Raw genomic sequence first — 22,503 nt, 5'->3', positions numbered from 1 at the left:
TGAACAGATAATCTTCAGAGGTGAGATCTTTTTTATTTTTATAACACTTTCCACTGTCCATAAGCAATTATGGTCCATACAATCCAAAAGCGATTAAAATGTGACCCATAGAGCATACAGAACCATAATTCCACTTTCAGTAACAATGTTAATTAATTTCTGGAACTAGTTCAATGAAGAGGATTATGAGCAGTATTTTTTTTAAAGATCTTAAAATAACTTTTGAGAAAATAGTACCACTGAATGTTTGACGTGCTGCTTCATAAATCAATATCAAAAACAATGGCAACAAAACATCTGGTATAGTTTAATGTCATCATATTTTGATACTTTCGCTCAGTCTTTCTCCTAAAAATTTTCAAGATTGTCGAGACAGTTCAAGAACAGATTATACATGTAGATGCAACACTGTCAGACCCAAATAATATGTTATTTGTTCATCTTATGCTCCATGTTTATGTGAATTTGCTTGAGTCAAAGCTGTAAAGGTGGACCTCAAAAATAAAAATTACAGCAATGGTGGTGGTGATTGACAGTTAATGAGAATTTCCACATTTTCTATCTTTTTTTCATATCTTTAAATTAAATTGGCTATTATTTTTATATACACAACATTGTGAAAGGGGAATTCTGTTCTGGATTAACACCAAGTAAATCAGCAGATGCAATTGAAATGAGATAGAATGTATATTAACTCGTTTTAAAATGTAATTGGAAAATATTAGAAAAAAAAGTAATTCCATCTTTAGGTGATCAAGAAAAGCACTGAACCTGAAAGTAACAGTACTCGTCCTTAAAGACATTATTTAGGGAAAAATCCATGATTTACGATTATATGACGTAGATTCCGTAATATGCGCTACACTATAAATTGTCCGTATTCGTTATTTCTCCAGTTTCCCAATATTTTTTTCCTAAACAAGGTAAAGCTTTAGTTTAATAATTAATTCTGATATATTTTGTCTGTTAAGCTTTTTAAATGTATTGAATTGAGTGAATAGCTTATTTTAAGGGCAACACGGTCGTCCTAGTTTCTGAGGGCGTATCACCCCGGCGCACCGGATGCACCATCTGGTGGCGGTGGTGACTAACTTCAGGGTTTTTTTTCCTTAGGGGTGGTGGCCGCTGTTTTGCTTCGTAGCTTCCCGATCAGCCCACGAAAGCATGGGAATGTAGCGAGGGAATATCCTTGTAAACTTGTGTAAAAGTGTCAGATAAGTTACAACAAACTTCCGACAACCTGTTCTACATTTTTGGAGCTCCCTTAAAACATCGACTGCTGTTTTAGAGACGCTGTTGGAGCATTTCACCAGCGAGCAATTCCGGACAAAGGAAAAGAGAGTTGTGAGCTAACGTTAGCTGGCTCCCGGGCTAACTTAGCATTCATCCAACTGCGGCGCAATGCAGGCCATAAAGTGTGTCGTTGTCGGGGACGGGTGAGTCAACATAATAAAGCCGACTATAAGTTTTTGACTACCATTTTGCTTTGGTATTCAGCTTTTAAAACTCCAGTCTCTATAACCAAATGTAAGGTTAGCTGAAAGTGTCAACATTCTTGCTAGCGTTAAAGCATCTGCCTTTTAATATGCCAAAACTCAACTTTAAAGCTAGTTCAGAATGCTGCACTATGCTTTAACTACTTCTTTATATGACATTATTTTTGTTGAAGTCAATTTAATGCTTTATTGTACGAAATATGAGGTAATAATAACATGCATCCCAAATGATTAACTATTTCAGTAGTTAGCATGCAACTGGTTGGCTAATCTTTCACATTAGCTAGCCCGGTTATTAGGTTTTGTTTTGTTATCTAATCAATGTCCTGCTTGACTCAGACATCGCTGGCCAGGTTGAACTCATAACCGGAAGATATACTTTGTATTTAGCATCAAATTTTCCGGTCGAAAAGTTTTATATTGGCCGCTTTATTTGTGGGGGTAGTTGCCGCAGTGTGATGCCCTGCTGTTGTACAGACGCGACGGGTTTTCAGCCTCATAATTGTTAAAGGTTACTCCAAAATGTCGATCTGCTGGAGCCAGAGTTTGACAGATGATTGAAGAGTGAGCCGAGGCGGTCATTCAGATATGTAATAATGTGTGGGAGGTTGAACCTACTCATAACTTCTTGTTCAGGGTGTGGTGGATACCACAGCAGACGAGTCACTGATGGTCCGGTGGTGGTGTTTGTAATCTATATTCGTTTTTGACTTAATCCCACCTGGGAAAAGGTCTCCTTAAGACATAAAATGCAAAAATTTAAACTGTAATCTTCTTGTTTTGTGTGAAATGTGAACTGCACCTACGTCATACAATCTATTAATCAAAGGAAAGACAGAGGTTGACCAAAAACGTTTTAGATTAGGAGATTGAAATGATCAATTGATTCATTTGCCAGTGATGGAAAATCATACAGTTAAATTGTCAAAGGGCTTTTTTTTAAGGATGAAATGTTTATTGATTGACATCCTTTGATTTAAGTTTAAAGGATATCAAAAGCTGATTAATAAAGAAAGAAAGAAGGAAATTGAATCTGTAAGACATCATTAAATTGTTATCAACATAGAACAGTAAAATACATATTTAAAAAAACAAAGAAATGAAATTTATGAATAAGAATAAAGGAATCCAAACCCAGCTGACCACCCAGTGTCCACATCACCCATCCTGACACAAGGACATAACAGTCATGATTTCAGTTTCCCTAGCAATTATCAAACTGTTCAAATATTAATTTACTTTGTCCATTGTGAAAAATTACTGATGCCTTATAATGGGTGGCTTGTCTTTGATTTGGTCAGTCAAAACAAGGATTTAATATGTGTTTTTGGTGCTTGGCAAACTAGTAAGATTTCCTGGCATTGGCCTGCTCATGGAGTACTGGCTGAGGTCATCTGTAGTAAAGGGGAAAACTAGCAAAATCCTGACTGTCATGGCTTTTTGAATGTCTGTAATGTGGAAGTGAAAGTGTTAATGGTTGTTTTTGTTCTCCTCCAGAGCTGTGGGTAAGACCTGCCTGCTCATCAGTTATACCACCAATGCCTTTCCCGGAGAGTACATTCCCACAGTGTGAGTATCTGATGCTGTCGGCCGCTTTGAATTATTTATATTATCATACAATACTAGATATTGATCAGCTGTAGCAGTCCATTACTTGTCTCCGCCCTTCTCTGTCCTACAGTTTCCTCTGCAGTCTCAGTATTGGTAATTGGTGTGTAGCTATCATGGAAATGGTGTTGCTTGTTGAACAGGTAGGCTCAGGCCAGGGGTAAAAAAAATTTCCAAGCATTTTCGCATTAAGCAGAAGTCTCATTGGTGGATTGAATTTCACTCTATGCATCACAGCCGGAGGCTTGTCCTGAAGTACGCAGGCTCCTTTTGCGACGTGTAATGACAGTGCAGCAACAGTGCTGCTGGCCTAAGGTTATAAACAGATGGAGCAGCTACACCGACCATGTCGGTCATGTGAGATAGATGCTTGATGCGAGTGATGAATTTTCCACGACTGGTTATATTTAAAAAAAAGATCTATCTATCTATAGATATGATCATCGCTGGGGGATGACACAGCCCCCCAGATATACACAATGACAGAAACTGCATAGAAATGTGCAGAGAACAACCACGACCAGGCTCAACGCAGCTGATGTTAGGTGTCATGGATGGTCGCGGTGTATTTTATGGGTTATACTGTATCACTACACCTCCAGTATTTCGCTTAACTGCCAATTGTCACAACTTCCTGGACAACCCCTTTGTTACCTTTCACGGAGGTAGCAGCAGCGGTGTATTTTTTGTCCATCCATCCATTTTCTTAGATTCATCCTGTTAAGGGTCACAGGGGGGAGCCTATCCCAGCAGCTTTTTGGCGAGAGACAGGGTTCATCCCCAGTCCATCACAGGGCCAACACATACAGACAAACAACCATTCACACTCCCAGTCACACCTACGGTCAATTTAGAGTATCAATCAGCCTCGTCCCCTCTTGATGTCTTTGGACTGTGGGAGGAAGCTGGAGTACCAGAGAGAACCCACACAGGACCAGGGAGAACATGGAGACTCCACACAGAAAGATCCTGTGCTGGAGCAGGGGCTCGAACCCGAATGGTGTATATTCATGCGGCAAATTTAAAATACATTATAAGTGTGAGCACACACAGTTGGTGTAAAGCCTGATTTATGCTTCTGCGTCGTGGCGACACCGTAGCCCCTACGTCGTCATTGTGCATTTATAGTTCTGCGTCGAGGGAACGCGTTGCTCTGTAATTCACTGCCAAGCCACTAGAGGGGTGTGGCTTTATCTTCGTATGGTTTTGGGGGACTCTTGTCGAATTCCTTAGTTTTCTTCCGGTCATAGCACATGGGTCAGAGACAGAGACAACAATGGAAACCGAGATGGAGCTCATCGATATTGAACAACAAATGTTGTTGATCCAAATCTTGAAGCGTCGGCAACTCGTCGATAACTCTTTCTTCGGCTTGGTCCATTTTTATTTTTGCGTGTTGCTCTCACCACAGAAACTTTAAAAATGGCGGTGTTGTTGTGCTGAACCGGAAACATCGTGTGAGCGGACCAATCACGGTCCGTTGACGTTCACGTCACTATGCGTCGACACGACGCGTAGTCAGGATTTTTTGGAGGTGCACGTCGGGGTACGGCGTAGGGGTCTGCGTTGATGGCGTAGGTACGGCGTCGCCACGACGCAGAAGCATAAATCAGGCTTAAGACAGGTTAGTCTGTGCTTGCTGGCACGCATCTATCAGGCTTTTGTGCAGTTTTTCAACTTATTTTGAGAGTCACACTATCATATGCCTTGTGTCATCACCCCATGTAACACATGAACTTTCTAATAAAGTTTCTTGCTCCTCCTGCAACTGAAATCTGAGTTCTGTCTTGTTGTTGCTTTGGCCTGTTGGCCACACACATGCCTCCGTCAGTCTTGTTGTAAACAAACACAATTTGATGCGAATTGCGTTCTCTTACTGTTGATAGTGTTTCCTATCCAATTTGCATTGATTGCTGTGAAGCCATCAGCACAGGCGTGGCTCCTAAGCTGCTTTTTACTTTGCTAGAAAGGGTCCTAATGAACAATGTGAATTTGGCCAGTTTGTTTCAAATTGGTCAAACTGGTTTGATCTCTTCTAACAGCTAAAACCAGAATGGACTCGACTCTGGTTGGCTGTAGCCTAGAAAAAAGGAAATAGATGGTGAGATGAGAGAAAGGCCCGCATCTGAATATCGAGCGCCCGTGGAGGTCACGAGGGTCTGCATCACTGGCTGCGTTTCATGGAGTGCAGTGATGCAACTACTGATGTGTTCTAAATGTCACCATATTGCGAGTAAGGATCTAGCATTCCCAGTCCTGTTTATACATTTAAAGCATCATCCGACTAATGTCGGAAGACGCACCTTCCTTCCAGAATGTCGGGGACTTTCTTACTAACAGTCATCCCAGGTGGAAGCATGTGTGGTTAAGCCTTTATGTGTTGTAAACTCCATTGGGACTTACCTGTACTCTGAAGGTGTGTGCATGTCTGCAACAAACTCCGATAATGCAGCAAATTTTGAAGCTACTCAGATTATGAGCTTATTTGGCTTAAAGTTGTTGGCAAATGCTGGTAACGTGGCCACGTCTCGTTCATGCATGTGTCATACGTGGCTGATATCTTCATGTTACAGCCCATGTAGTGCGAGCCAGGGCGCTAAGCATTAGGGTGTGAGATGGTTTGATATGTAGCGGCCATTTCCACGGGGCCGATGTGGTGATACGATACACTCGGCTCATTCTGACCATCTCGCTTCCCTCAGGTTTGATAACTACTCCGCCAATGTCATGGTTGATGGAAAGCCAGTGAACCTGGGCCTTTGGGATACAGCAGGACAAGAAGACTATGACAGACTCCGCCCACTTTCCTACCCACAGACGGTACATTAACAGTCAGACAATGTTGTTACACCTATCAAGCTTCCCTGTGATGATGTGTAATGTTTGTCTTGATGCACGTGATGCATGCCCATTTTCGGAAAGTTTAGATATTTTTGACAAATAGGGAAGTCAATTTAAAAAAAAAAAAATGCTATGATGGGGAATTATCTCCCAGAAGGAAGTGGTTGTTATCAGCTCTGACTGCATGTTTGTTTGCTCTACTTGCAGGATGTGTTCCTCATCTGCTTTTCACTTGTGAGTCCTGCCTCCTTTGAAAACGTCCGTGCCAAGGTGAGCTGGTGAAGGGAACTATGAGGTAGTCCATTACTAAGATGATTCTTTGTTTTTGTCCAGGACTTCACCCCCGAATCCTAAAGAAATGTGTTGACTCATATATTTCATTATTCGTTCAAGCAGAAATTCCTCATGGATTTATCAGCTTAGCCATCATGAACTGTGCAGCACTTAAGCAGTCAACTCCCTGGAAACATGATGTCATCATCTCTACCTTACCTCAAATTTGGGTGAAACCAGTTTGTCCACTAAGGCTTTTTTTTTTTTTAACCAGAGTCCTGGCATAAAGTGGACCATATAATATGAGACGCTGATGATTTTCACCCAGGCTTTCTTAGTCTAGTTGGCGTTTAGCATCGTCAGCTCTGGCAGTTAGAGACAAACAAACAAGTCGAAAGGTTCCTGATACATTATGAATGTACCCTTTTAGTCAGATTGGGTATTTATTTTCCTGAATTAATTAACCTACAGAGGTTACCAGTAACATTTAGTTTTCATCAGGGACACGTAACTCATTCACATGGGAATGAGCTGAAAATTCATCCTTGACTTTGAGTTGTTCGGAGCAGATCATCCTGGTCGTTGGCCGCTAAATGTGGCGGTCTGAGTTTCAGAGTGACGTCTCCTGTAAACGTGTCCAAACTCGCCCTCCAGCTACAGAAGGCTCTCCTTACGGATCCTTCCAGCGCCTCTGTCACACACTTAGAAAAGGCTGTCGAGGCTATTCTGTTGCTGGTCATAATCTTCTTGCTCAGTATTGAAACCTATGAAACTCTTTTGATCCCTGTCAGTCACTTCGACTCATACAAACAAGACGGTTTGGAAAACACCTGAATTTCCCCTCAACTCGTATGACAGTTTGTTCCCCCCGAGACGAACGGAGCACAATCGGCAGTTCATGTCAACAGCAACGACTCAAAAACTCGATTCATTTACTTCATGAATTTGATTTGTGCGATGATTTTATTTTATTTTTTTTTTACTATTTCTGTTGCTTCTACTTTCATAAACATTTCCAATTTTACAAACTTGCAGCAGACCTGTTACTGAGCAGGATGTTATCTCCATTGCTGATTTAATTAGATTTTTACATGAAAAGTCAAGAGTCAAAAGTATTTTATTCACACTGAGCTCAGCCCTGACCACCCGCTTTTGCAACAGCTCCGGTTTGATGAATAATTTCCCATTTAATTCCTCCATTTACATTTCAGGAAATTTTTCATGTGAAGATTTTAATGCCAGGAACCAAGCCAACCAGTGGGCAGAGGAAATGTGACCGCATTATATCGGGTTTAGTGCAAAAACAGGAAAACAGCAAAGGGTACAAGATAATTATCTTTCAAATTCAGGCACTGCGTACCCCATAAGGCATTGCGACTATAATTCTAATCCAAGGTTTTAAATGGCTAAATTTGAATGAATGATATTAAAATATTAAAGGTTCGTCATCAGAAAGGGACTCGTGTTTCCAGGTTCCTCCCCATGGACCACTGGGCTTGTGAAGCATAGCTGATGTCAGTTCCTCCTGAGAGTGTGACTGGGATTGGCACCTCGCTGTTGAGCTCTGTAGCTTCTTCACAGTCGCTGAATTTGGAACCTGCTGTCTGACGTAATTACATGATCTCCATCTCATCTCATTGTTGTGGTCCCTGTGCAGTGGTACCCTGAGGTAAGACACCATTGTCCCAACACTCCCATCATCCTGGTGGGTACCAAGTTGGATCTGCGTGATGACAAAGACACCACAGAGAAGCTGAAGGAGAAGAAACTCACACCCATCACCTATCCCCAAGGCCTGGCCATGGCCAAAGAGATCGGTGAGAGCAGCCAACAACTATACTGCCTTCTTTTTCTTGCATCGCTCATTTTTGCTCAAATATATGAGAAGAATATTAAAACGCATCATCTTCATGTGCTCCTCTGTGGCTAAACTGCCTGTGTGCTGCCCCCCCCCCCACCTCAGGTTCCGTCAAGTACCTGGAGTGCTCAGCTTTGACTCAGCGTGGCCTTAAAACTGTGTTTGACGAGGCCATTCGGGCCGTCCTCTGCCCTCCACCCATAAAGAAGAAGGGGAAGAAGTGCAGCCTCCTCTAAGACTTCCTCCACAGGAGGAGGGGAGGGGCAGGGGGGCACAATCGCTAGCGGTGAGGGTGGGCATCAGACGCAGGAGAAACACACCAGTATACACACACACACACACACACACTTGTACTTCAGATCCTTTCCTTCCATATGTGTAGCTGCAGCAGTTATACCATTCCCATAAAACAATTGATAGAAGTTAAGGAGGTTTTTTTTTTCTTCACATCATATACTGTATAAACATCTCTGAAAATCTGAAATTCATGAGGCCTTCTAAAGTGGATTGGATTTTTTTTCTTTTTTTTTGTGGTAAGATGCACTGTGGAGTGTTTCCCCCCCCTTCTTCTTCTCCCCCTACTGGTTGTCCGCCTGTCTTTGTTTACAGTCTGTCATTTATCTTTTAAGTGGAAGAAATGTTGCCAAATACACTCTGCAAAACATGCTGTGTTTTAGCTGCAAAGATTTAACCCTTCACACCTACAGCTTGGCATCTGCTGTGTGTGTGTGTGAGAGAGAGAGAGAGAGAGACGCCGTTTGTTCAGCTCCACGGCATCATTTTGATTTCGTCGTCACTTTGCGACTGCAGTCATGTCTTCAAGGAACTTTGAAGTAAACCACCTGTGAAGGTCTTTCTCTCTTTTTTTTGTTGCCTCAAATTAACTGTTCCTGTATCACTTTTAGCAGTAGGTAATTTCCTCTTCCAGCTCGCCATTTCTGTTCATTCATTTACTTGGATTGAACGACGCCTGAAACATTAGCGAAAGTTCAGACCGGGTGCAGGTCTGCAGACACCACCAGTGGCTTTTAATCCCCGTCGAATCATCGTGTTCCAGTGTTCCATGTGTTTGGCTCCCTGTTCAAATTCAAGGGTTTGTGGGTTTTTTTCGGTTTTGTTTTCTTTCCCCTTCGACGCGTCTCAACTGTACTGCTGCCCAGGAGTGCCAGGATGACAGCTGTTTGATTCTTTTGGATTAAAACCGTTGCGGTGTTTTGGTGGCAGGGGAACAAGAGCACCTTTAATGCTCTTTGGGCATTTATCAGAAACCTTTTGTGCAGCACATTTTGATTTTTTATTTTTTTTGATTTTTGTTGTTGTTAATCGCATCACTACTGGCTACGCAATGTCACTAAGAGCATTTATACCTGCTAATAACAGTAACAAAGCTACTGTCGGTTATGGTGTAGTATACAGCGTACTCATCTTTTTTGTTATAATCATGTGATTGACTATTTTATCCTTCACAGAAGTTACACTTCACTCACTGTATTGTCAAACTAACACTATGAATATCCTTTGTTTATTACCTCTACAGTTAACGCTACCTTAATCTTCCTACAAGCCTATCTTTTTGTAATTAATGCTGATAGCATGTATGTGCAACATATACTGAAAACTAAGATTAGAATTGCTACAGTTATATTTTTTGCCTATTTACAAAAAAAAAAAAATGTATTTGAACTACTAGATCAGGGGTTAAGTACATGTTGCTCATCTGTTTTGTATTCCGACATCAAGCTGTGCTTTAATTCAAGCCAATGTTGTGACTCTTTAGTTTTATGGATAAAAAGCTATTGTCACTTTTTGAAAAAGCCAATAAATTACAATAAAATTGACCCTTTGTTGGTGTTTGATAGTGTACACACACACACACACACACACACACACACACACGATGCATCAATGAGTCCCCCAATGATAATCTTTCTGACAGGAATATTTATACAATTGCACTTGAAAGAAAAAAAGTGAGTTGTACTTGTTTTTCACTCAGGGGTTTTCTTTTGTGCTCTTACTATCCATTTGTCATACATTATGAAAGCAGATTTCTTTGTTTTTTCCTAAAATATTTATCTCCCCCCCCAGGCCTGTTAATTGCTACTTTTCAAATTCCATGACTTGTTCTGTTTTTTTTTTTTAGTGACCCTATGAACCCTGCAGGGAGGTTTCACAGTGAACCGTGTTACAGACGCTGGTTTAAAAAAACGAAGCAAAAACAGACAGGCTCAAACGTGACTGATGACGGACATTAATTCAGTGATCCTTTACATGAGTCACTCCATCGTGCGGCATGATTCAAGCCTCTCAGTCCTTTAGTAAATACACAATACAAGAGAAGTAAGATATGAGGAAATAAATGAAGTAGGTAGTTGATCAATAAGCAGGACTGCCAGACGCTAGCGGGCTTCTTATCATAAGGGAAACATAAGATTTGAGGAGAAGGTTCAGGAAATATTACATTTCTACGAGTTTCTCAGTACGAGAAATGTTAGGGGTGGGGGGGGGGGCATTTATGTTGACACCGATTGATGTGTATCAGGTTCCTGCAGGTTCTTGAAATAATCAGAAAGTTAGGCCTTTTAAAAGTCATACATGGTACGTTAACTTCTGTGCGTCAAAATGAATGCGTCACAGGGAAGCGCTGTGTAGTGACCATGGTAACGGCCTCTGTCGGGAACAAATGATCAACGGCCAACTTTAATTTAACTGGAGAACAGCCTGCTAGCAACTGTGCGCCTTGCAACCAAACTTAGGTTAATCTGTTGACCCTCTTACCTTTTGTAACCTCGAATGAAAAATGTAAACATCACACAGTTACTGTACACAAGTCATTTTCACAAGGGGAAAAACATTGTAAATCTTGTTTATTACAAGACAGATCAAAAGCGACGACGAGCTCATGTCAACATAATTGACAACTGATCAACCTACAAGGTTTTTTTTTTTTTTTTAAAGGCATATGGGACAGAAACAAGTTATAAATTAATTTGCATCTTACATCATTCCATCCTTATTCATTCATTGGCACTTTAACCTGGATATCAGTCATTTCTGAAGTGGTTCAAGAATCAGCAAATCGCAGCAACGTTCCTGAAGTTGTTGGAATGCTGAGGAGAAAAGAGGGACTGACTTCAGTCAACTGAGGTACAAATGAGGAATGAAGCAGTGCGGGATTCCAAGATGATAGTGCACGTTGCACACACATAGTTAAATTTATATATATATATATATACCACATAAACACAAACATGCTTACCTGTCCACCAGCTCTGCTCCAAGAATGTCATGAATATGGTATTTCATGTGGAATTTCACTTGTGAGGTCGTCTTCCGTTCCTCAAGCTCTGCTCTCAAGACTTCGCTATATTTGGACTTCTTCACCATGGCGAGCACGGCTTTACGACCTAGGAATAGAAAGCAGCAAAACAAAACAAAAAATTGTCAAATTAGCAGGAAGTTGTCAATAAAGTGATGAAATGACATGTGGCAGCTACCCGCTGGCCTCCACACCCACCTTGTATAAAGTACTTGGTGAATTTGCCAGAATTAGGAATGGACAGCCACCAGCTGCCCGCGTCCCTCACAGTCAAGACCCCTGACTTCACCAGCTGCCTAGATGTCGAGAAAGCTGATGCGTAAAAAGGTTGGAATTTTACCCAGCAATCAAATTCAAACAGCAGCCCCCTCCCCTTTTTTTTTTTTTGCCTACGTTATCTCAGAGTCAGTGAAGAGGAACTCCTTAAGCATCTTGTCTTTGCTGAAGCTCAGATCCATGCAAGACGGCAACACTTTATCCAAGAATTTATCCACTGTCCCTTGCGTCACTCTGCCCTCCACCCCCGCCAACACTTTGGCCTTGTAGTCAGGAGCAAAAACCAGCCCAAATGCTTCTGCATCAAAGCCCAGCTGGAACATCAGCAGCTCCCCTTGCTCACGCAGTTTATTCTGCAAAAAAGGAAGGTAGCTGTGTTGTTAAATTTAGATTCAAGGGAAGTGATGAGTTAAAAAAAAATTCTACAAAAGACACATTTCACCATCTCCTTGTCAACCATCGTCTTGTCTTTGTGCATGCTGTAGAGCTGGTGTTTCAGCACGATAGGAGGCAAGGCATCATTGAAGAGCTTTCTTGGGAACAGAGTCATGAGGTACTCCAGGGAGGTTCTGATGTCAGTTGGTCCTTGTAGACGACGACGTGGATGAGATTTATTTGACATCATTTGAACTAAATCTGAATCAGCTTTAGAACAGTGCCACCCACCTTCTCCATTGCGGGAATCTCCAAACTTCTGTGGATCAATTCTTTGTTTCTTTACCTTAAAGGCGTCTGATATCAGAGCCCGTTTCCTGCTCATACCTGGAGATGAACGGTGGAAAATGTATTTGATCAATTTCTTAGAAACTAGCTTTGAAGCACAAATATCTATTAGGAAAACCATGAACATTAACTTGAAGAACCACAGGCTTAATAGAGTCGTTTGGTTTTCTTTATCCTGACAGTCAATCGGGGTGTATCAAATCTAAAGCTAACTGCTAACGTTAACGGGTCCTTACAATTATGACTACAAATAAATAGCCTACAAGTCAAATAAGTTCAAATGCATTACCTGTATAGCTAATAAAGGCCAAAATTTATCGGAGCTTTGTTGTCATTCTTTACTGTTACCTTCATCAGCCCAGCTGACGCCAGCGCTCTTCTTCGCCTTCAATCGTTCGCTTGCACACAAGACTGAAACACTGCTCCCCTCTGGTTGTACTGGTCAATGTACCGCTGTTCTATTACCACTGAGGTGGACTGGAAACAAGTAATGTTTGTTTGATCCGTCAAATTATTGTTTAAGAATTTATTCGAGCTCATGAAGCTGTATAGATCAATGTGAAGGCTTTATAATCCGAGCCACACTCCAGAACAGATGGTGGCGGTAGTGTGATGTGCTGGTTAGTAATGATTGTTGAAAACCGAAGAAGAAGAAGTTGTGTCGCGTTAGCTAGCATATGACGCTATCATAGCGAACACGGTATTTACTCCTGTGCTCCCTCGCAGTATTGTGGTTGATTAACAAGGGAAAACTACCGTAACTCGCCCTGTTTGACACCGTGAATGACCGACAAGTTTGCGTCTCCTCAGTGAGGTACGTAAGTTCGTCAAACATGAAGCAAACCTGTACCCACAGACTGGCTGTTAGCTGAAAACAGTGACAGTTTCTCGTCCAAAAATGACGAACAGTCACAACCATAAAAACAACAACAATAAAAATAACAACTTTCTTTCTAAGCATTTAAAACAAACTAAGATTAATATACCATCACAGAGGATAATTGTCGTAGTAAATAACACAGTATCAATGTTTATTGCAATATATCACAGAAACCCTGGAGCAGTGCATCTTAATTTCATTCACTAACTGTATTGAGTCCACTTGTTATCAGCGTGATTTTATGCTGTCATCCCCAATAGGACCAATGGACCACCACAGGCCCCACAACCAGAGGTCAGCCCATAAGCGACCCCCCGATGACAGTACAAGGAATCTGAGCAGAAATTCACACTTCAGACCAAACAAATACCATGAGTCTGGGAAAGGCCGGAGGCAAGAGTCCCACAGTTTTCCAGCTTTGAGCACCAGAAAGGAGCTGTATGAAAGAGACTTTCCTGTGTATAAACAGCCTGTGGAAGTGGGATCGTTTTCCCTTGACTCCGAGCGAACATTCTTCAACGACAGCAGGCAGATGAGATACTATACAGAACCGAACAGAAGGCCTAATTTTGACCTGAGGGATGGATACAAGGATCGCTTTATAAAGCGGGATGAAGGTGTGATCGAAAAGCTGGACCACATGCTACGGTGGATCTTGGCCAACAAGTCAAAGGTCACGTCAAAGGCGTCCACCTCCTCGTCGAGGTAAAGGTCACTGTTATAGATCGACTCTCTCGAGACCTGAATTAACCTCCTCTCTTCCCAGTGCTCTAGATGTGGACTTCGTGACATGGCGGGGCCATTTGACCAAGCTGCTGACCACACCCTATGAGTCGCGGGAAGGCTGGCTGCTGGCGGTCACCAGGTTTAGAGGAACACTTTACATTAGCGAAGTGGAAACAGAAGCAGCTCGCAGGGAACGAGAGAACCGCGCTGAGATGCACAAAGAGATGATGTACTGGGGATACAAGTTTGAGCAGTACACCTGTTCAGGTAGGTAGGTAATGGAGTAGCTCCTCACCAGTAACTGCAGTATAGTCACTAGTTATCAAGTAACCTGCTTCAGTATTTCATGTGCATTTTCTCTCACGCTAAAGAGAATAGTTGGCCATACTTGTCATTTTTTCGAATAGTATTTAACAGGATAACTGGACACTGAGTAGAAGAAGATAAATGTATTTTTTACTTCAGTGTGCAACAGCCAAGAAAAGCCATATGTATTGTTACATTTTCAATGTAATTAACTTATTATAATTGGTTAATTTTCTTGTTATGTAGAAATAACAAAGCTTGTTATTGGATAATTATCTGGTTATCATGACATCATAGTTTTCCTTCTTAAGAAAACACGTGAATAAACATGTTTTTACAAGACAACGCGGTATTTAGTTAGAGAAAACAAAAGCTGTTTTCACACGTTAATGAATTTGTCATCACAGAATAATGGCATTAAGAAGGTTATTGCAAACAAGTCCTTTGTTTGCTAACATAGACTTGATACTTATCAAGTACTTATCTTGTTCTACTTCACTCTCCAATTGCTCAGTTGCCTTCATTTTACCCCAAATGTCCAAAACACATCAAATCAAAACCTAGTCTCTTTAGCAGTTTCACATTTTACACACAAACTCTGATAATAAAATGCTCACAGTGTGATTAAAAGATACTAAAAGACTTTGTCTGTCCCTGCAGATGATGTCAACAGTTTACCTGATTCCACTGGAGTGGTTAACACGAACGAGGCCTTCTGCACGGTGGTGCAAACCCGGCTCACAGATCACAGACTTCTCTTCTCCGGTGAGGTTGACTGCAGAGATAAAGATCCAAACGCTCCAGCGCCTCCTGCCTGCTACGTGGAGCTGAAGACCTCCGCAGAAATCTGCACACCTAAACAGCGTAGCAACTTCCACAGGTTTACATTCGATCAGAGTAAATAAACCTTTTCCTACAAGTCTCTGTTGGTTAAAAGCACCTTTGTGTGTGTCTCAGGTTTAAGCTGTTGAAGTGGTGGGCGCAGTCATTCCTCCCTGGAGTTCCCCGTATTGTAGCAGGTTTCCGAGATCACGATGGAGTGGTCATCTCCGTGGAGACTTTTCACATCTCTAAGATTTCACATCTCATCAAGGTATGATCTATTTGCAGTGATTAGCAGTTGATAGACTGAATTAGTCATCGGTAAATTAAAGCATTTGTGTATTCCTTTTGGTTAGAACGAGCACAACTGCTGGAAACCAACCGTCTGTATGAACTTCTGCTGCGACTTCCTGTCTTTTGTGAAACATGTGGCTACTGAAGACCATCCTGGGTGAGTCATATAAACAAAGACTCTCACCTAAAGTCATCAGATGTTGTGTGTTTGAGTCCTCTGTTAATGTATTTCCTCTCTTCCAGTGTTGTCTATCTGTTCTCCTGGGAGCCCCACAGAGACGTGACCTACTCTGTTCATAGGGACTCCCAGTATTCCTTCCTGCCCCACTGGTACGTGAAGGAGATCGCCAGCAGTCCAGACTCAGTCAGTCAGTCTTGATGTGATCAGCCGGGACTGCTGATGGACTCAAGACCTCTAATCAACTGTTCTCCACCAACATATGTTCTTTTGCTTAAAACTGAAACATTTTTGCCCAGCATGTGATTCATTTCAATAAAATTTACACAACAAAGTCCATAAACTGTCTAAAACCTTTATTATTCCATTGTTAGAACAATCATTTAAAAAGCCCTTAACATAACAGTACTTTTAACAAAATATGAATAGAAGTAAGAAAGAAAAAGAAGACTTCAAGTAAGTATTGCATCAGCAGTTACAAAGTGTTCCCATGTAAACTGTTATGACAAAACATTACGTCACGTACATTTGGAGACAAAGACCATTAGTTACATGAAAAAAACGGTAATTAATGCCTGTGATGTAGCTTTGTCGTATTTGTCCAAATGTTCATTCTCCATTTTAATTTTACAGCCAAGTTTACAATCACCTCAGCTAGTATTTCTTGCTCCTTTCGGCGTTTTGTTTTTCTTCAAGCCGTTTGTCATTTACAACATCATCCACAGTCAACTACTATCTGAGATCTTTGTTTCTGTCTACCTTTGCCACTCATGAGACCGCAAACCAAAACAGCCCTCCTCCTCTCAACATTTGTAATTTAAGTTTTCTTAATATCCTTTCTGTTGCCATGACTACAGAACAAAGGAACTATTACAGTTTTGTGAGCAGGCCAATTGGGCTGTTGGCAGGATTTTGTCAAACTAGATGGCTGTTTCACATTTTGAGTCATAACAGTTCAACATAGTGAAACTTTTTTCTGCATTTGGTTTGTCTTTACTCTCAAAGCGCCTGCGTGTCAGCGAGATTACTAATATTTGCTAAAATGGAAGCATGCGCTCTGTGATTGGCTGTGAATCTGTGATTGTGTTGGCTATTCGGTCCTCAGATATTTGATTGCTGTTAGGACAGCGCGTGCGCCGAAGTCTGGTGTCACAGCTTAGATATCGTACTGACAGGAGTCACTTCTGCATGTTTAGCTTGGGTTTTTTTTCCTACCAGACTTAACCACAGGCACAAACTGAAGACCTGGACCCAGTCGAACAGAAAAGAAAAAGAAAAATACGCGTTTAAATGAAGTGAAAGGCAATTTTTTAAAAAGAAACCAGAGGATAAGGTTCAGCAATAAATACTGCAAGCTCCTGGAGTTATCCTACTAAGAGATGCGTGGTAAAACATGTTGATACTGACCAATACAAGCGTGAGGCCTGCAGGTAGATAAATCAGTGCATCATAGGTTTGTATAAACCATCAACAGTCATCAAAGCACTTGAACTCATTCATAGTACATAGTTTCTTTAGTTTAACTTGGAGGCACTTACTGCAGAATTTGTACACAACTTGTAGTCATTACTTGATATTGAGGTTATTTTAAACTTAATATATTATAAGTAGTTAAAATCTCACAAACGGATAGGTAGGTTTACATCAATCAACCAACATGTCACAGCTTGTGTTTTTAAAAACATCTCAAAGGAATTTCATGAGATACACGAGTCCCATTTCCAGTTCAAGGTTTGAGAGCGTAAATAAGGAATGTGGGCTGATCCCCTACTACCTGTTATTGCAGCAGTCATCACATGTAAAAGGCACAGTTTCTGCCAATGATTTTCATAAATCTTTGGCTGATTATTGGTTTTTTTTAAACCTGTCACGAGATCTCGGAAACGATGCAACGCTGGTTCTTATTCCTTAACAGAAGCACTTAGAGTTCTCAGTTGGCCCGAGTGCCTCAAACACAGCAGACAGGTAACAATGAACAGATGATTTCATTCTCCCAACTGTGTTGAACTGCGTCCTTTGACATGGAGAGCACAATAACATTAAGTTGACTAATTCATGTCAGGAGAGATTTAAATCACGGTCAGACTGCACGGACAGAACCAATCAAAGGTTAAGAAAGAGGGTCTCATGTCGGTACAATACCCCCCCTTTGTGGTTATTAATGTATGTTTTGCTTGAGAGTGGCAGTCCGTGGCCTTAAGGGCCCCTCATCCCACCTCCCGTGAGGGAGCTGCCGTTGGTAGGTCCCATCAATAGAACTGGCTGTGTAGTCTGGCTCACTGGTGTGCTGATGGTGCACAGTGCTCTAGAGAGTTCATTGCTTCAGTTTCCTATTCAGACGCATGACCTTGAAGGTAGCGGCCGTGATCTTCTCATACACGACAAACATGAGGGCCGCCGTCAGAACCGTTTGCAGCAGCTTGGCCTCCAGGCCTTTATACAAACCCAGAGCGCCGTGTCTCCTGGAACACAGAGCACAGACGTGTCCACATGAGTCCTCCGTCACTTTACAGAAGTAAAACTGAAAACCTGTAAAGTATCATTGAACGCTCATAATTACATGATGTTTTCATGGTTATTTAGCCACTTTCTATCATTAAGGTCATCAAATTGCCAAAAACGTCTTCAGATATGATAGGCAGAGTTCATATGGTCATAAAACCTTTTTTTTTTAAATTTCTATTTAAACCACTGTCATAAAATGTATGTCTTATCTTTTCTCCCTTTTTATTTTGCTGGTGTCTTGGCGCTAATAATAGATTATCTTGTCATCTGAAAAGGTCATGCATTTTTTTTTAATGGCAATTTTCCAGGCCTGAAAAAGTTTTTGAAAATCAGTCAAACCCAAACATTCACTTTTCTTTTCATCAAAGTTGATGTATTTCAGTTAAGATCACCTTTGAAAAATATCTTGCATAAAATTAATTCATCAAATACATGTTCATATTGCGCCAAACCACATAGATTCTCATTGATTTTAGTTAAACATACGCTGGTAAGTTTCAGCTTTCTGTTTATTTTCCATGTGTGAATAAAAAGTTGTTTCAGAGAATGTCAAGTCATGAAAATGGCCCTTCAAGGCCTGGAAAAGTCACAGAAAAGTACTTGTATTTCTTCATGTCCAACTCTCTACGGACTTCCAAGCATTCATGTTAAGAACTTGGCTTCAGCATTATTCATTTTACTGGCCCGTTCGTCCACCTGGAACCCATTTGAGGCCTGAGCTTCTCAGTCATCACACAGTTGTCGAGGATGAAGTGGACTAAAACTTGATCTTCTGCCCGTCCCTCGACTGGTGTACCGACAGTACTCAGAACCTTTCCGAGTTATTGACATATTTTCTGAATTCTTTTCCCCTCCTTCAGGTTTTATTGTCATGAAAAACGTGTTAAAAGAGTCTGAGTGGGTTTATGTTATTATGATGCAAGGAAAAAAAAAAAAAAAGCTTCACATAGGTGGATAAAGGGGATAAACGTGGGTGTGTTCATCTTAGTAGCTGTACTCACTTGATTCGGTCCATGAGGAGGGAGAGAACGTTTGAGAGGCTTCCTATCACACCGCCCTTCCCATCACCTTTGTACTGGCCAAACTGGTAAGAGAGAGAACACCATACGTTCTATCATTCATTTGAGAACCATGATCGTTTACAGGCATTTAATTCAAGGTTCATGCGCGTTTCTATTCACTGACTTTCCATGATTTATCCAGGCCCTCAAGAAGCATCTCCATAACCATATGATTTTCTTGAAATGTCAATAAATAAGAGGAATCCACGTTACTTACAAGATTATATTTCACTAATATTCTATGTGGTTTGATGCAACATGAAGATGTAATTGTAAAAAAAAAAAAAAAAAAAATTCCCCATTGTGGGTCTAATAAAGGAATAGCTTATCTTATATTATCGTAATTCAATTAACATGAGCCACAAAGACCCTAATATGCAGGTATTAGTGGAAAAATACAATTTCAATGACTTTTCCACAGCTTTCTGGATTTATTTATTTTTAAATTCCATGATTTTTCCAGGTTTTTCGTAAGAACCCTGTGAAAGAACTGCTCACTACTGCAACGACAGAAGACTTCATCACAAACACGTTCTTTCACGAAAGAATCACTTAAATGCCTCGTTCTTCTTCATTCTTCTGGGAGGATTACGCACCAATTAGCGATCTACTTAAATTATTTTTAATATTCACTTTACATCACATCACACATACTGTACTGTATTAATTACTGTATACTATAATGTTTAGTGGTTGTATGAGGAAAAGGAGGAAGAAAAGTTTACATGACCAAGTATTTACCCTGAGGATAGCCTGAACGGTCTGCAGTGGATATGTGGCTGTGGTAGCAATGGCTTTGGCAATGGCTCCAATGAGAAAGATTTCAGCTGAGGATATCTGCAGAAGGACAGTAACAACATTGGATTTCTGATCAGTGGACATTTTCATTCTAGGAAGAGCTAGCTCGTCTTTTACTGCAGCGACAACGAATGCAGTTCTTAGACTTTACGCTTTGAGGAAAGTTTTTTTAGCTTCTACTTGAGGGTAGAGGAGCCAGCAAATTATGACGGCTGTTCTACTTGGGCTGACATCAGAAAGTCAGCCATCATTTCCTCTCAAAATGAACAACTACAAGATTGTTGCAGGTAATATCAGAGTCTTTCCTCTCTACTGCAAAACCCATTCTTCGTCTTTAGAATGGAGGTTCATCCCTTTGCAGTGATAAACACCAGTTTAAAGTTTTATTTTTGACTAAATCTTTAAAATGATACGTTTTAACTGTTAATAATTCAAGTTGGATAGATTAGACTGGATGATGTGGTGGTGTCGTCCCACCTTCTTCCCTCCTTTGCCTGCCCTCCTCTTCATGGACTCGTAGAACATGAACTGCACCGCTGGGTTGAGGACGAGGATGAGAGAGGGTAGAGTGCCATTCCACAGAGCTCCCACCCCTTCAGTGGCGATGATCTTTGAGAAAGCATCTGAGAAACACAGAGGAGGTTCATAATTACAGGAATAGGAACACATTCAAGCTTATTGAGCTAAGACACACACACACACACACACCAAAAATGCCTCTGTACTGGGTCTGTTGAAGGTCTTCATTTCTAAATTTTGCCCCCTGCAGCTTCAGTCGAGTGTTGACCACCCACATGGGAGTGGTCAGGATCACGTTCACTGCCCCTGAAGGAGTGACAGATGGACAGTTAGCTTTCCTAAATTCGTGGTCTCGTCCCACCGTTCCATCAGTCCATTAATGACTCCTGCTCGGGTCACCTGATATGATCCCTATGAGCAGGTCTTTGCCAAGTCTGGACTTGTTTGGGCTTGATGCCGTCAGCTGCTTCAGTGTGTTGAAAGTGTAGAAGTAGACAAAGTTGGAGCAGCAGAGGCTGGAGATGACGGGGAACCAGCCTCGGTACAAAGACAGCCTGGGAGAGAAGTGTTGGAGCTCGTTTGAACAGCTGAATGTGATTCACAGATTTTACAGATTTTAAAAGTGAAAGAATCAAAGCTGCAGTGACTGACAACAAAGTTGCTCATGCAGAATGTTAAAACAATCCAAGACTTTGTACAACTGAACCCTGCAGGCTGGTCCTTGCAGGGGTATACTTACAGACCCTCCTCCTGTGCTATCTCAGCCAGGATGATGGGGGTGGATTTTGACTTCCGATTCTCATCCACTGAAAAACAAACAGTTTACGTGTCACGAAGAATCTGAAGAGGCAGTGAATTCTGGAAGTGTCACGTGACTGGAGTTGACACTGCTTTCTGATTGAACAGACTGTACTCAGTAACCATCCACTGGTGTCACAAGCTAGCCCCAGGGTACCACAGACCATACACTTCCTGCCTCTTAGGTGGGCGTGGTCGCTTCTTCTGCTAAAACCCCCACCCCACCCCACCCCCACACACACACACCGCTTGTTTGGAACCTTGACTTGAATATCAAATTAATCCAGTTTCACATAATAATCCACTGAATCCTCGGTTTATAGAAACAAGATCTTAAGCACTACCGTGAACGCCGGACTCAAGATTCAGCGCCAGAGAGCTGTGACATGCATAGTCAGGTCTCGCGAGAGTGTGAGCTGGAAGGCCCTAAAACAAAGTCAGTTTTCTCTTAATTTGTCAGGGGGAAAATATATATTTGTTGTCAGAATATCCGAAAGCATTGTGGCGTGTAAATTTCACAAACTTGGGTAACATTAAAATACTGAAGGATATTGGCAAAGGTGTGCTCAAGCATACGGCCGCGGTCCAACTCACCCTGCAGTCGGCTTTTGGCTGTATCCAACGGGAACAAGACGGTCATTGCTGTCACGCTTCCCTAAAACACAATATTATAAAACAAAGTTATTCATTGACACCAAAGAAAACATTCTGAAGGCTCAGACAGACCGTTTCGGCTCATTTCCGTTTGTTGCAAGACTGCAAACATTCGGGTAAAGAGCGAAACAGACACAAGAACATATTCCAAATAAAAGTATGTCCCGTCTTCTGTTCCAGCTCACCATTGCACCTGCAACCGCGTGAACCAGCGTCTCGTAAGAAAAAAGGCCGACGATGGAGCCACCGTTCCCGGACATCTCTGCAGCCTCTCTCACAACACGACCGAACGGAGGGAAAAAAACACCGGAAAGTAACTCTGGCTCGACCCGGAATGAAACAGTAGTCCGACTCGTTTTTATTCCCGAAGAACTGGTTGACAAAAATATTCAAGCACTGTCAAATAAAATAAGCTGTCAAACCAGCCCAGGTGAGACCCGGCCAAGAAAACTGTCAGTTTCTTTTTTTTCTTCCGACTTCTCAGCTCGTTCATTGGTTGATTTTCTGCTTCTGCTGTTAGTGTTTCACAAACACACGGACGCATTATCTCCCCCTACTGTGTTGAGGA

At 41.6% G+C, this 22,503-nt stretch overlaps 4 protein-coding genes across 7 annotated transcripts; 2 read left to right on the top strand and 2 right to left on the bottom strand.

Moving 5' to 3' along the window:
- Nucleotides 1-1,103: 1,103 nt before the first annotated feature.
- Nucleotides 1,104-9,914, top strand: LOC147245139 (ras-related C3 botulinum toxin substrate 1-like). The gene is made up of 6 exons (XM_086185057.1): nucleotides 1,104-1,436; nucleotides 2,994-3,065; nucleotides 5,807-5,924; nucleotides 6,153-6,215; nucleotides 7,876-8,035; nucleotides 8,182-9,914. Exons 1-6 carry the CDS (start codon nucleotides 1,402-1,404, stop codon nucleotides 8,310-8,312), a joined length of 579 nt encoding a protein of 192 aa, XP_086041183.1. The 5' UTR covers nucleotides 1,104-1,401; the 3' UTR covers nucleotides 8,313-9,914.
- A 1,010-nt stretch (nucleotides 9,915-10,924) lies between these two features.
- On the bottom strand, nucleotides 10,925-12,974 carry LOC147245138 (winged helix repair factor 1-like). Of its 4 annotated transcripts, none has more exons than XM_086185056.1 (7): nucleotides 12,743-12,970; nucleotides 12,338-12,433; nucleotides 12,114-12,256; nucleotides 11,789-12,024; nucleotides 11,594-11,691; nucleotides 11,336-11,483; nucleotides 10,931-11,186 (listed from the first exon to the last, which is right to left on the bottom strand). In XM_086185056.1, exons 2-7 carry the CDS (start codon nucleotides 12,429-12,431, stop codon nucleotides 11,141-11,143), a joined length of 765 nt encoding a protein of 254 aa, XP_086041182.1. In that variant the 5' UTR covers nucleotides 12,432-12,433; nucleotides 12,743-12,970; the 3' UTR covers nucleotides 10,931-11,140. The 4 variants fall into 4 exon arrangements, with proteins under 4 accessions (XP_086041180.1, XP_086041178.1, XP_086041182.1 ...); XM_086185055.1 differs by having other exon boundaries at nucleotides 10,932-11,186; nucleotides 12,684-12,969; XM_086185054.1 differs by having other exon boundaries at nucleotides 10,925-11,186; nucleotides 12,114-12,433; nucleotides 12,743-12,974.
- Nucleotides 12,873-15,935, top strand: dxo (decapping exoribonuclease). The gene is made up of 7 exons (XM_086185050.1): nucleotides 12,873-13,208; nucleotides 13,535-13,979; nucleotides 14,041-14,267; nucleotides 14,967-15,186; nucleotides 15,264-15,399; nucleotides 15,485-15,579; nucleotides 15,666-15,935. Exons 2-7 carry the CDS (start codon nucleotides 13,540-13,542, stop codon nucleotides 15,799-15,801), a joined length of 1,254 nt encoding a protein of 417 aa, XP_086041176.1. The 5' UTR covers nucleotides 12,873-13,208; nucleotides 13,535-13,539; the 3' UTR covers nucleotides 15,802-15,935.
- Nucleotides 15,936-22,414, bottom strand: slc25a17l (solute carrier family 25 member 17-like). The gene is made up of 9 exons (XM_086185051.1): nucleotides 22,121-22,414; nucleotides 21,876-21,936; nucleotides 21,223-21,289; nucleotides 20,883-21,037; nucleotides 20,673-20,789; nucleotides 20,442-20,587; nucleotides 19,908-20,003; nucleotides 19,107-19,189; nucleotides 15,936-18,062 (listed from the first exon to the last, which is right to left on the bottom strand). Exons 1-9 carry the CDS (start codon nucleotides 22,193-22,195, stop codon nucleotides 17,915-17,917), a joined length of 948 nt encoding a protein of 315 aa, XP_086041177.1. The 5' UTR covers nucleotides 22,196-22,414; the 3' UTR covers nucleotides 15,936-17,914.
- Between the last annotated feature and the right edge of the window lie 89 nt (nucleotides 22,415-22,503).

Source organism: Aulostomus chinensis, chromosome 18, assembly GCF_037954235.1.
Source record: "Aulostomus chinensis isolate RoL2024-O1b breed Wild chromosome 18, RoL_Achi_v1.0, whole genome shotgun sequence".
Classification (NCBI taxonomy): domain Eukaryota; kingdom Metazoa; phylum Chordata; class Actinopteri; order Syngnathiformes; family Aulostomidae; genus Aulostomus; species Aulostomus chinensis.
The sequence above is the reverse complement of the archived record's forward strand: the minus strand, read 5'-3'. Positions and strand labels throughout refer to the sequence as shown.